This window comes from Accipiter gentilis, chromosome 5 (assembly GCF_929443795.1).
Source record: "Accipiter gentilis chromosome 5, bAccGen1.1, whole genome shotgun sequence".
In the NCBI taxonomy this organism is placed as follows: Eukaryota; Metazoa; Chordata; class Aves; order Accipitriformes; family Accipitridae; genus Astur; species Astur gentilis.
Genome location: NC_064884.1, coordinates 27,167,881 through 27,182,068, shown reverse-complemented (window position 1 = coordinate 27,182,068; position 14,188 = coordinate 27,167,881). Strand labels below are relative to the sequence as shown.

Below are 14,188 nucleotides of genomic sequence, written 5' to 3'. Positions count from 1 at the left end.
GCTTTGAAATTGCCCAAAGCCATTACTGCCTAATGATTCCATAGCTTCCAAATACCTGCATCATTGCTTCCTTTCATAAGAAGCTTTTCCAGAGTCTGCTCAGTTATTCATCTGTCAGTGCTAGGCCATTGGATCCACAAGCTTTTTCTGTGTTGGGTGTAGTCAAGTACATGGATGTTCATCAGTCTTCCAGGATACAGTGCTTTAAAAAAGGAATTGTTCTTGCTGTTGCACTGGTTTTGATTGCTACCTGTCTCTTGAATCTCCACTGCTTTAGTTCTGCCAGTTATTTAAACTTAGTGTAATTATTTTAGGCTGGCTACAGGCAATTTATTTTAGATGTTGATGCCTCAAAGTTTTTATTGTTTGAGTTGTCACCTGTCAATTTACACTGTCGCTTCTTTCCTCGTGGCACTTTCTGTAGTCCAACCAACCTATTGAAACTAATTTATTGTAGTCAACTGAACTGAATTATTTCCTTTTAGTTACTGAACTTTAGAAAATGCCCTGTTATCCCCTGACTTCTGTCCATACATCATGCTGCAGAAATACGATAATGGGAAAATACAAATGACACAGGTGCTGTAGGACAATGTGAGAAGTATAATGCAGACATAGTCAAGTGATTTAATGCAGCTAGCTTCTGTCCAGCAGGATCTGAGCTGCATGCACAAGACCTGCTGATCCTCTTGGGTCTTGCTGATCCTCTTGGGTCTTCTTTGGGACTAAGTGTTTGTCAACTTCCCACACCTTCCTGTGACAGGTTTTACAACAGCTTCTTTTCAAGAGGTCCTAGAATCCTGGTGCATGGTAAGGAAATACCCAAGCAGCTTTTTGGTGAGCCGTATCTAGCTCAGCTGTAGTTAATAAACCCATCCGTTTGATTGTACAGAGTTACCGAAGTCTGTTTCCTGTTTCAGCAGTGCTGAAGCACACAGACTAACTCTTTGTGGATCATGTAGTTCAGTTGCTGCTGTGTGAAAATGTAGCTGGCTTGGAACTTGCCTGCAAGCAGGGCTCCTCTGCCCTTCAGAACTGTGTCCTCTGAAAACTGGGAAATCTTTCAGGATGGCTTTCTCTAAGCCCAGTAACAGTCCATCCCAGTAATTAGAAAAATGAGCAGATGTGTCAAGAGCCTAGATTTGCCAAACAGGGAATTTATGACTGAGCTCTGGTGGGAATGGTGAGGAGAGAAATTAGTGCCCATGAATGTAGATGGAGTTGAGATTCTCAGTGCCTTCTCTGCATTGATCTTCACAGACAAGGTCTTACGGGCCTTTGTGCCTGGAGACGGGATTAAAGGAGGAGAGAAACTAGTCGTACTACAAGAAGATTGATGGATCTCTTGAGAAATCTCAAGTTCATGGGATTAGATGGGGTGCTTCTGAGGGTGCTGAGAGAGCTAGCTAATGTCATTGCAAGCTGGCTTTCTCTCTGAATAGTTGTGGAGATCAGGGGTGGGCCTCAATGACTGGAGAAAGACACGTTGCAGCCGTCTTCAGGAAGGGCAGGAAGGTTGATTTGGGGAACTGCCGGCTGGTCAGCTGCCCTTTGGTCCCTGAGAAATGGTGGAGCAGGTCTGCTTGGAAGCCGTTTCTGGGCATATGAAGGTGAAAACAGTAATTAGGATTAGCAAGCATGGATTTACCAAGAGTACTTGTCAACCACATCGTTTGCTGTGATGGAAAGACTAGAACTGTGGTTGAGGAGGGGAAAGCAGTGATGTCATCTACCTTGACTTCAACAAGGCTTTCACTATGGTGTCCAAGAGCATCCTTGTGTCTCATTTGGAACATTACAGTCTAGATGAGACTGCTAGATAGATAAAAAGTCTGGATCATGGAGCTCAGGGAGTCTGATTTAGGATGTCATGCTTCATATCTTACCAGTGACCTGGCACAAGCAGGAATGCACCCTCAAGTTTGCAGGTCTTCAGTGTGAAGGGGTGTGCAGTCAGTATGTTTGTATACATGGCTGCTGTCTGGAGGGACCAGAATTCATAACAAAAGACAAAACCACCTTTCTGTTATATAGAATACCAGGGGAAGAAAAGGAAATAAGATAACACCACTTCTTTGTTGTATTTCTTAAATGAAATGGCATCTGTTTGGCATTGTTTGAAGAACCTGAAGTTCTGCATTCTCCTTCAATGCTGAAATCCATGCATATGTGCGGATACTTCTTTGTGCTCTGAATGAATGCTTTATAGGTTTGTTTTATAAGTTAAAAGTTGAGCTATAGCAAGCCTGTATCAGAAAAGGCTGGAAGGTATTATTTGCTATTGTCTAGCTTTTTCCCTTTTTATAAATTCTAACCTCGTTACTGAAATTCTTCAGGGAGAAATCTGGGTGCAGACCATTCCTCTAACTTGATCAGTAACACACTATTCAATTTTGTCTGAGAATTATTTGAAAGTCTTCATTTTGTGTTTCTGGATTACATCTGAATATAGTACTAAAAATGTTGAATGCTATTCCTTTTCTGTTGGAGTTACTGAGGATGGACAATATAGCTGTTAATGGAATAGCTAATAATGACATAGGATGTTTCTTATGTTCTTTCTTGTTATTTGGGGGGGTGTTTGGTTGTTTTTTTTAAACAGGAACATGACCCCAATTACTCTCTCTTACTCTGTCTCACATCAACTCTGTAGAACCTCTAAAACCTGGGTGAAAGAAAAGGTCGATAATTGGGAAAAACTTAAGGTTTAGACTTGTTGCTTTTGCTGGTTGTGAGGAATCGCATACTCTGACTGATGTCACGTAATATTTAGAGATTGCACATGAAGTTGTTACTGAGAAGTTGTACATAGGAAGTTGTTACAAGCATTTAATGCAAGGCGTGCTGCTCTTAAATGTATGAAATTGCCTCTGTAGAGCAGTTTGCATTTTAAGTTTCTTTGTACAAGTAACTATGTGTTTTGTTTCAGATTATGGAGCTCTGTGGTGCAACAAGACTTGGCTATTTTGGAAGAAGTCAATTTTACATTGCTTTGAAACTTGTTGCTGTGGCCCAATCTGGTCTCCCTCTAAGAGTGGAAAGCTTAAATACAGGTAAATCGCAGGACTGAGGGGGTGGAATTGAGTTGTTAAGCGGAATTATTGTCCTTGGTTCACAGATTCTTGTAGAGTGACCTTGTAAATTAGTGTGGTATGTCTTTATACATGTTGCTAACTTAAAAAAAATGTGGAGAAACTGAGGGGGTGTATTCTTACTATGCAATAAATAGGAGGTGAAATACCTTACTCTTATTCAATAAGTATTGTGTTCATCACAGGGTAAATGAACAACTGCTGACTTGTGTAGGTTCAAGTTCATTCTATAGATTACTAATGTGAGAACTTGTGTGCTGTATCCTCTGAATAAAGTACTAATAGGACTAATGTGAATTGAAACAAAAAGAAGAATGCAACATTTGCGGTTTTTGTAATTGCTGAGTTTATGAAGCCTTGATTGCAACAAATGAAAGGTCATCTTTTCTAAAGTTATATTCCTTTGCATTTGGCTTGGCAGTTTTCTCCCTTAGCGCAAATATGAAGATTAGTGGTTTTAGGTTTTTCTAGTGAAAAACCTGACCTGTAAAAGATCTTTCAAGTCTGTTATCAGCCAAAACACCTGTTTATCCTACTTTTCAAAGGTCAGCTGTGGTGTGGGTAGTGAAATAGGAACAGGAGAAAGACTCTTTCTGGGAAGATGGTTCAGAACAGCAAACAGCAGAAAGAGTTTTGATATGAAGCTTTACTGTAGCCTTCTGAGTGACATAAGTGGATCCATGTCAGTGTTGCTCTGTAAGATGAAAAGAGACTAGGAAGATGAAGTAGTGAGTTTTAAGCCACTGTAGTCCTTTGCAGTGTAGTACACGACTTGCAACTTAAAAATATCTGGAGACAGCTTTGCATTAAGGTGACTTCCCTAGTAGATTTGATGTCTAAAATACATGTTATGATATAATATATATGCACTAGTAGTTAAAAGAAAGCTCTAGGAGTTTTTTGTGTCTAAATTATACAGATTAAACACAGTAGTTAAGAAGACTATATTAAAAACAATCTGATAGGTCTGAAGTATTTGACAAAGCTATAAAAAAGGAAGGAATCATCTTGTATACTTTTACAGTTATGTTTATTCTAGCCTCGTACAAACAGTATATACTGTTTTCATGGGGTTTTGTAGCTTTTTGGAAAAGTACATCGTTTCAGTTAACTTTTTGCTACTATACAAGGTCCTTTCTGCTCACAAGCCACCCTATGTTCATAAACCATTTCCCTAGTTTTCCTGATGAGTGTTCCCAAATCTAAAGCTTCAGCAAGAATGCCCTAGAATCAGAAAGTTGGAAAAGGGACCTTTGACTCTTAATATCTGATAGAACTGGAACTTGATGTAACAATTGTGGGATTTCTCATCATATGCCCGTTGAAGAAGGCAGAGACTAAAATCTGTGTATGTAGCTTTTTCCAGGGGTTTCATATGCTAGTTTTATTTTAATGCAAGATACCTTAACTGGAAGGAGCTTTTCTAATTAAAAAAAAAGTCAGAAGAAATTTGAAGGAAGGAACTGAAATGAAGGTACAGGATTCATTCCAAAATATCAAATGTTGCTGTAAAATTAGCAGCCATTGGAACTTCTATAATGGAGTACATCTCCTTGATTCATGACAATACTAGAGATACTTGTAATGGTTTCTGGACTTCTAGGAATAATTTTCTGTAACTGGCTCCAAACCTACTAAATACAACAAGTACAATTGACAGAACATTTATTTTTACCCTAACTGTTTTTAGCTTTGGTTGTCTGTTGCCTTGGTTGCAGTGGTTCCAGTCCTGTCTGTGAAGTTCCTGCTCCTAGGATGATTCAAGTGTTGTTGTAGCAGCTAACTAAACAGCTAAAATATAGCAGGCTGAAGACTTAAAAAATGATTCTGAGCTTGGGTTACCTTCCTTTGAAAACTGGGGTTTAGCAGCCTGGCCAGCTGTGTTCTGCCCACAGTCCATCTCCAAGAGGTCTTGAAAAGGAACTGTTAGAGCCATCCCTAACTAAGCAATATACTTTTTCTCTCTTCAAAGTAAAACATCTAAAATTAGTTAAAGCTTATATTTTCGGATGTCTACTTTTTAGTTCTGCATTCTATGCATGTTTTAATCAGTGACTTTTCTTAATGTTATTCACTCTTTTATAATGGTATTTTTCTCCCCCGCTGCTTGTTTCTTTTGTTCTTTTGTTCACTGTGTGTCTCTTCAGTAGACAGGAAGCTTGCTTTATGTGAGTTGTTGAGTGGAGACTACAGTCAAATTTTGAGTACTAAGTCCGTCCAACACGAGTGCAATCCAATTCATTCTTAGTTAACAACGTGCTTTTTTGATTACTCAGATGTCCAGTGTAGTAAAAATACTGGCTTTAGTTATTACACTACAAACCTCTAAATCTGTTCCTTTGCTTGTCCCAGAAAATTTTCCTTCCTGGAAGAAAAAAGTTGAGAAATTAATGAGCAGCATCTCTTTCAAAGTAATGTTTATTTTCTAAGTATGGAATACAGTTTTTGGTGAAGAAAATGCTAACAAGGATGTGGGCCTAAAAAGTACAGAGAACTTTCTGATTTATTCAGTATCAAGATTCAATTCCATTCAGAACAGCTATCACATTTATAATTGAGGGATTTCTGAATGGTAACAAATGTTGTAGTGTAGACAGACAGGACGGAGGTAAAAATGACAGATTTCAATTTTCCATGTAATAAATTAGTACAGCAAAACAAACCTATATTTATCTAGTCTTATTTTTAAAGAAGACAATAGAATATTTTGTGTTCCTTCTGAGCCCTCTATACTATTTTGTGAAATAGTGCTAGATATCTCATGCCAAAGCCTCGTGTTGGAACAACCGATTGCATAGACTTCCCCTCTATCAGTTGGCTGTTCTAGTGTCTGTGTTATCCCGTTTTGCAAGCATACAAATTTTCACTTGTATGCAGTGACTTTCTCACTTTTTGGCTGGCTGTAGTTCACTGTTTAGCTATGTGAAAACTTGCTAGTGCAACATGGGATACAATGCTAATGTGAAAATTGGCATCTAGGAGCAAGGAAGGCATCAGGAATTGCTTTAACAGTGTTTCCACATGATGGGTAACCACAAATTTAGCAAAGAGGCTGTGTTGCATGCTCTTTCCCTGTGATGAAAGCTGTTTGGCATGTTGAATTGTGCTCAGTGACAGAGGCTTAAATCAAGAATTTATGTTCTTAGTGGAGTGTTGTTGTTTAGTACTGGATACATAAAGATGTCTATGGATACATAGGTGTTGAATACTATGGATTCAAATGACACTCTTCAGATACAAATCAGTTTAATGTTTAATTTTTTATGTAATAAACTGTATGCAATTTCATCTCGTATTTTAATACAGTTGGTACTACCACTGACTCATTTTCAGTACCAAAAGGAATCGAAGTAAGCAGTCAGCAAGAGAAATTAGATTTGAGCCATACTTGTAAATTTGTTTTGTGTTGGAAAAATAATTTCCAAGTAAGCTGTACAGCAAATTTGCAATTTATTTTTATTCACAGTGGACCAGTAAGCAAGTTGTGGTTGGGATTCAGAAAAAATGTTAGAAATCTTTCAGTGAAAAACTGAAGACTTGCATAGCCTCATTTTTGTATCAGACTACTCTGAACCATGGTACATAAAGCTCAGGACTTCCTAGCATTTTGTAGAAACTTTGCTTTATAGGTGTTCGTAACAAAGGGAGGTGATATTTTCCCAGTTGTATCCCAGTAAAACAGCTAACTTACCTTCTATTTTAGAAAGATGTACACAACTGTGTTTAAGCAATAGTTGCAATTTTTGCAAGATGACTAGATTATATTATCTGTTGTAAATATAAACCTGACATCAGCTCACTAAAAGATGTTAAATATACTGCTGTATTGCAGTATTTGTTTTGCCGATGAACCATTCTGTATGAAGAATTTAACTTTATATATTTGCTAGAAATGGTAGATAAATTTTGAAAATGACACTTCAGTAATTAAATGTTGGCAAAATTAAAATTAAAAAGAGCTAAATCCAGATCATCTGATTGCTACTGCATTTAATGCAGAGTTGTAGTGCAAAACTGTTATGAAGCTCTGTGAAGTCCTCTTTGTATACCAAAAGCAGAACTTGGGTAGCAGAATTGTGAAGTATAATGCAGAAAGGGTATTTGCTTTTTTTTCCCAGCTGGCAGATGTTAGCTTGACTGTAGCAGCAATCTCAGTGTTTCAGTAATTGAGGAACGTGACATTTTAACTACAAAATAGAACTGCATTTTTATTTTTAAGCATCGTACTTCTGTATAGTAAATGGCCTGCTCAATTATTTTTTTTTAACAGTAAAGGACCTCCCTCTTCCCAGATTTGTTGTGTCAAAGAATGAACAAGAATCAAGACACACAGCCTTGTATTCTTCAGATGCTGATAACCCAGCTTCATATTCAGGTGTAATTCCTCCTCCACCTGGCAGGATACAAGTCAAAAAAGGCTCTGTGAGCCATGATGCAGTTCAGCAACGTACATCAACTGATCAACAGGTGAGTTAACTTAAAAGATTAAATGGAACTCTTAACAACTACTTTGCTGCATAAGTGTCAGTTTGATAGGACTTCTAAGCTTTGTTGCTTTCAATATAGTGTCTTTAAAAAAAAATAAATATTCTACATGAAGACCACATGCTTCTGAAATACTTGCATGTAGGATACTTTTTTTATGAAGTTTTATAATCTGTGTTTAAAATATTGATGGTAATGGACAATGAATTGAGACAGAAAAGAAATTCAATGTGTAAGACATGATAGCAAATACCAAGTTGTAATCATTATGATATTAATACCTTGTTTATTAGATAGTTCACATTGGCTTCCTGGTCATTGGAACAGTGGTACTGAATGCCATGGAAGACTGGATTTCTAGTCCTTCAACATGCTCCCATACCTTTAAATCTGAAATACTTTATTTAGAAAGCTTTTTCTTTAAATCTCACATTTACTTTTCTCTGCTTTACATTTTATTGTTCAGCTATTTAATTGTTAAGTAGAGACAAGAAGAACCAGAAATAATAGAAGTTTTCACATAGATTTTTATTGTGTTCTAACAATGAGAAAACCGATTTCTTTTTGCTCACTGGTTCTTTCATCTTCAGCTACAGGATATCTGAATAAATGAAAACTGTAAAGGCTTACAACTCTGTGCCTCCATAATTCCTTGTTTTTCATAGTCTTTACATTCTCTTTCCATGGGGAAGTCTTTTCTGATTATTTTTCTATAAGCAAGAACAGCGAGTAGAAATACTAAATTTTGCTGGGTGTATGCATGTCGGTGCATAACTGTTGAATGACCTGTTTTATTCCCCGTGGTATGCTCTTTTTTGGACATGTTTTGTAAGGAATCGAGGAACTTGCAGACATTCCTTAATCTCTCTGGGAATCAAGGAATCGCTCATAAACATTTATTAATCTCTCTGGGAATAGCCCAGCCTGATCCAATGTAAAGAAAAAGCAAATTAGCAGAGGCCATCCATAATCAATGTTTGGCTGCCACTTCCTTTCTCCCAAACTGAAGATGAGGACTGTAATGAAAGGAGGGCTGGCAGCAGATATGAAGATAGCCTGTCGTTGTCTAGTTTTGCGTAGGTGTGTTTGAGAGAGTCCTAAGTGCTTCATGACAAAATCAACAATTGCAGATCTCCTTAATCTGATGATGGGGTTTTAGTTTGGTTGAAATAGTGTTTTGTAGGCTTCCATCATGGTGTTGAGTTTATTTAGTGAACAGCTACAATCTGATACAGGAATCTGTACTGGTGTAACTTTAACAAAAAAAACCCTGGTGGTTGAGGTCTTCAAGTTCTGGATAAAGAAGCCACGTATTCACAAAGATGTATAAGCGTCCAAATTTCATTTCTTCATCTTGGCTGATAGAAGCAGCTTGGTATTCTCTCTTTTGCACAAGTCTGTGTGGGATCATCAGAATAAACTCTGTGCATAAGTCCTTTGAGAGATCTGGCCCAGAAAACAGACTTGGAGCAAATGCAACAGACAACACAGCAGTGAGTCCAGCAGTTTTAAGCTGTATTCATGGTCTAGGACATCAGGGAAGTACTGCCTGATTTTGCACCCTATTGTAAAATTGCATTTTCTGTGGCTGATTCTACATTTCTGACTCTACAGTGAATCCATTCAAGCAGCCTTCTTGTCGCAGTCTAATATTTATTGGTATGGACACCATGTTAAAAACAATTTGAGAAAGGGGCTTGAGCCCAGGTTTCTCACTTAACCACATAAATACTCTAATTAGGTTATTTTCCAAAAGGCAGATACAGCTTTTATCCATGTTTTTGTAGAAATTGCTGATCCAGTTGTCTTTACCTGGAGATATCACTCAGATTTATAAAACGTAGAAGGAGGTTCAGATTGTGAGTTCTCATTATGTGCCACCTCTTTTAGTGATGAGGATAAGAAGAGCTGAAGTCTGAGAAGTAAATTACAGCATGTCATTTTCCTAGGGATCATTGTTCTTTCTGGAGGAATTTAGGTGTCAAAGTTAAGCTTGGATATTTCACTCTTGGAGCCTGTCATGTAGCTGTTACCAAACTCACTAATGGAGTATCTGTTGGGTTTTTTGGGGGGGTTGGGGTTTTTTTGTTTTGTTTTGTTTTTTCTTAAACTGTTGACTGGCTTTGATAATATGCCTGGCACTTCAAAATACATTGATTTCATAAAATACTCTGGCTGAAATATCTTATGATTTCATACAATTAATATCTTAATTGTCATCTTTAAAAACTGGGTTCATTCCTGTGCAGCTTTCCTTATTGGTGAGATTTGTCATGCATAGGTTAATATCTTATAATTACAAATAATTTATGTGAAAGAATTTCACTTAGAGTATTGTCTACTGAAATGTCCTAGCTAAAACTATTTCTTTATCAACGCATTATTGTGGCACTTCCCCTCAATGAGCTTCACTTGGAGGCAGGGCATCAGGAAATGGCAATCAGGTTGTGTTTCCAAAGAGTAGCTGTAAATGAGGTCATCTTTTAAAGTAAGCTTGAGCTAAGTTCAGCAATACCCTTTTTCTATATCTAGCCATTTTTGTGGTTGCATTTTTAGTTTATAATGGCTAAGTGTTATGTAAATGCAGCATTGGCCAGAAATTTATATCTTTTTAATATTGTTAGTGTTAATAGAAGGTGACTGAAGTCACACCTAGCTGTCATGGAAGCTGCAGAACTGATTCTAGGAGTCAAGCCAAATAATAAAAGATGCCTTTACTCACTAGATGGCATGTTGACTGCACATCCTAGTAGAGATAAAACATTGGGGGGAAAATACTTTTTTTCTGCTGGCATAATTTCTTCTTCCTGAATAATAGAGGCCAAGCAGATTTGAACACTTCTGCTGATAATGTGACATATACAAGCACTTTTGTTGACATAGGTATGTTAACCACGGTGTATATACATACCTCGATATCTTGGTAGTAGCAGCTATGCTACCAAAAAATATTAATTTAGGCCAATCTTGAGAATCTAGCTTCTATTGTGTTCTTGTGCTTTTTTAAAAGAAATCCACCTAGTAGAATTAGGAGCTGTCATTATAGATGGAAGGTTTTTTAGCTTTACTTTTTTTTAAAGGAGTAAGACATGTACTGAAAACAACTTCTTAGAAGCAGCAGCAGTGTTGAGGTGAGGAAGTATTTTCTATCTTTGAAAGTAGCTTACAAGTAACTAAATGTTCTCAGTATCAGTCTGTTATATATTGCCTTTGGATGTTTTGTGTATTGTTGTTAAAGCCAAAAAGCAAATACTTTTTCCAGTGTCTTTAAGTGTGATCCAGGTATTGATCAGGTATTGCTTTATGATACTTCCACCTGGCTTGCCACCTTTTTCAGGAAGGAGGGGTAGCTAGATTCAGTAGATGTTGAGGATCTAACAGCTGAAAAACATGCATCTGGCAAATGCTCATAGGCTGAACCTTGCTATATCCAGGTGAAAATAAAGGATAAAACTGAAGGTACTTATCTACTTAGGTCTGCATTAAGCATAATACTGGCACTCTACATTATATTGATTTATTGCCATATCAGTGCAGCTTTAGGAGGGGACAGTTCAAATTTGGCACCTGTAGCAGTCAAAATTTGATCATTTCAACTTTTTTAACTATGTGAAAAGTTGTGTGACTTTCTCTTAAGATTTTGCCAGCAGTCCGTTTCTGTTTGCTTCTGTTTTGTAGATTGAACAGGTAATTCCAGGTAAAATATATCTGGTATTAAATTGTTTAGGAGCACAGAAAAGACCTCTTGTGTCATTGAGTCTAACCCTCTATTACCATGAGAAATTGTATTAGATAATGAGTTTTTAAAAAATAACCAGTGTTGTGTCTTGAAATCACAACCCTTTATCCACACTGGCCATGTTGGGGAAAACTATTCCAGAGCCTTCATAGGAATATAATGGAATATTTGTGGAAATATGGTGGGAATTCCCACTTAACTTTACTCAGATCAGGTAATACCTGTTCTTTTAACAGCTTTGTCCTTAGTATTTGCTGCAGAGCGCTGCAAGTATTTACTAGAAAACCATTGTATGCTCCCCTTAGCTTTGTTTTGCTTGACAAAACAATCAGTAGTCTCAGTTTCATCTCATGAAGTAGTTATCAGTAATCCTCATAAACCTTCTCTGCCTTTGATCCAGTTTGAATTTGTTTTTATTGAAAATATTTTTCTAGATTTGTATTTCTTCTTCCAACTGAGATCTCACCAATATTAATACTCTTTTGTAGTAGGGTACTCCCCTACTTCTGCTTGATATATCTCATCTCATATACTTTAGAAGCTGTGAATAAAGCAAATCTGTCATTTTATGTATTGTAGTGGTCTGATAGTTGACCTGTTCATCCAGTCTTCTGTTTTCAGCTGATTGGTTCTCATTATGCACTTCGGTATTAATTTCCACTATGCAAAAAACTGTATTTTATATTTTAAAACTTGATAGTGTACTGTTACCTATGTCCTGAAAGGAATCCATCCATCTGCCTCTTTACATTTGTTGTCAGAAATCATCACCATGCTATTTAGTTATCAAATTAGGTCATTGCCAAATCAGTCATTCCAGGAGCATTATTAGAAACTTCCCTTCAATCCCATAGTTCCCATTCTAATACAGTCCAGGTTTGCTCCTTCTGTAGCCCATTCTTTTGTACCTTAGATTCTGTTATTTTCCACATTGTTGGAAATATCTTGTATGGCACCCCAGTGAAGTATGCTGAGGTTCAGACTAAATGTAGTGTGGTTCCTTTGTTCAGAAAAATCACAGAAATAGTAACAGCCAACTTAAGTAAAATTTCCCATGCTGATTGACCCCTTTTCCATTTGTCTCTGGTTTTAATTATTATTTTCTTCGAAACCTAGTCTAAAACCTTTCAAACTGTTGAGGTTGGACTAACAAGTTTGTAATTGGCTAAACCACACACCCCCTCTCTAAAGTCTAGTGCTGCATGTGGAGAAGTTCCCCTTGAACCTTGAACTATTTTATTTTTCAGTATGAATGCTAGTTGATTACAAAAACATGGGTTCTGCAATGCAATTACCATCTCTAGTATAATCTTTCTTCATGATGGATCTGTTCCCTGACTCTTATGCAGGCTGTGTGGTATCAGGACCTGGATCACAACACCCTTAGAGCTACCCTTCGGATACCATGTCTGGCTTCATTGTCTCTGGAATTCTTCTTAGGAGGCTTTCTTCTGGCCTGAGGTGTGAGATCCAGGAAAAGGTTTATAATCTCATTTGACTCGTGTATGCTTGCAATGCCCTTTTGAGGTTGAGATCCCTCCAGGGTTGCTTTAGCACAGTATTGTGTTGCCTAACGCCAGTTTGTTTGACTTATCTTCACTAAGGTACTTCTTTTAGAGCCGTATATTATATCACCTCTTTTTTAATTAACATGCTATTTTTAGTAACTGCTTGCCAGTCCTGAAAACGTCCAAGTTCCGAGTCCTTCATAGTGTCTTGGTTTTGTAATTACAGTTTGACAAACATCATGCTTTTTTACAGCTTTTTTAATGTGATTTTTTTAAAAAAAAATTAAGGTAGATTACTTAATTTTTGCCTGTTAGCTATAACCTTTTTTATTAGTTATTGAGAATAATGTTCTCAACAGTTTGATTTAACATGAAAATGTTAGTTATTAACTATTTATGTCAATATGCTTTTATTTAGATCTGTTTTCTGGAATAATGTTAAGAAGAAAAATAAATGTCTTAAGATAGTAAAAACCAGAACACTGTAATTGCTATGATTTTTATTGAGGTTTGTTTGGAGAGAAGTTAAAAGCTAGCGTGTTAAATGTTTAAATATAATTACATTGAAAGTGCTAAAACAAAATAAGTTTGTAATAGTAGCTGATCTAATCAATGGTACATCAACTACAATATGCAGATGATGAGTAAAATTGTCAAAGCTCCCAAAGAGATTAGGTGGCTAAAGTCTGTTAAAATTGGTGAAATTCAAAATCGCTGTTTGGCTAATTGCCAGATTAGGCTAACTGTTGTAGTTGTTGCATGTTAAGATTTTGAAGAGCAGTTAAGTTAGGTTCTGTACCCTAATACTCTCAGAAAAATCTGAACCTGGATATTTCAGGCTTTCAAAATCAGTTTCTTTTATTAATAGATTGGACAGATGAAAGTGAACAACCCTACTTCCTCAGCTGCAACATACGCTCTCATAAACTCTTGAAACACTCTCAGTTTATGAGAGTATATGTTGTTGTTGAGAAACAGATGTGGTTCTAATGAATATACTGCCTCTGTTTACTAAAGGGTGAAGCTTAATGCAAAATTGAAGTGGAAATTTTGGACAACAAACCATGTTTTCTAGGCATGAGTACATGAAAATGACAACTTCTAACTCACTGCTAAGGCAGATACATGGTTGATGTTAACTTATCTATAAGGAGTAAATGAGCCTGTATGTAATTGCAGTTTCAGTAAATCCCTACTCACTGTGTTTTCCCATGACTACTTTTGTATGAGGGTCAATGTTTCTACAGTCCTGCCTCCTCCCTAGTCTTTCTGGCTTACATCTTCCTTCTTTACACTTGCAAAAAAAAAATCAGGGAGTTTAGCTCTCATAAGCTTCTAGTAAGCTAGATCAATGAATGCCACGA

The 14,188-nt window shown here is 36.9% G+C and overlaps 1 protein-coding gene across 11 annotated transcripts in view; it reads left to right on the top strand.

Annotated features, from left to right (window-relative positions):
• Positions 1-14,188, top strand: part of REPS1 (RALBP1 associated Eps domain containing 1) — a 69,096-nt gene that overhangs the window by 13,871 nt on the left and 41,037 nt on the right. For 10 of the 11 annotated variants that reach the window (XM_049801596.1, XM_049801600.1, XM_049801599.1 and 7 more), the window contains exons 2-3: positions 2,930-3,053; positions 7,363-7,559. In XM_049801596.1, coding sequence (XP_049657553.1) covers positions 2,930-3,053; positions 7,363-7,559 — 321 coding nt within the window. Of the gene's footprint in view, positions 1-2,929; positions 3,054-7,362; positions 7,560-12,665; positions 12,797-14,188 lie in introns of those variants that run through there. The other variant, XM_049801601.1, reaches the window with a different exon arrangement.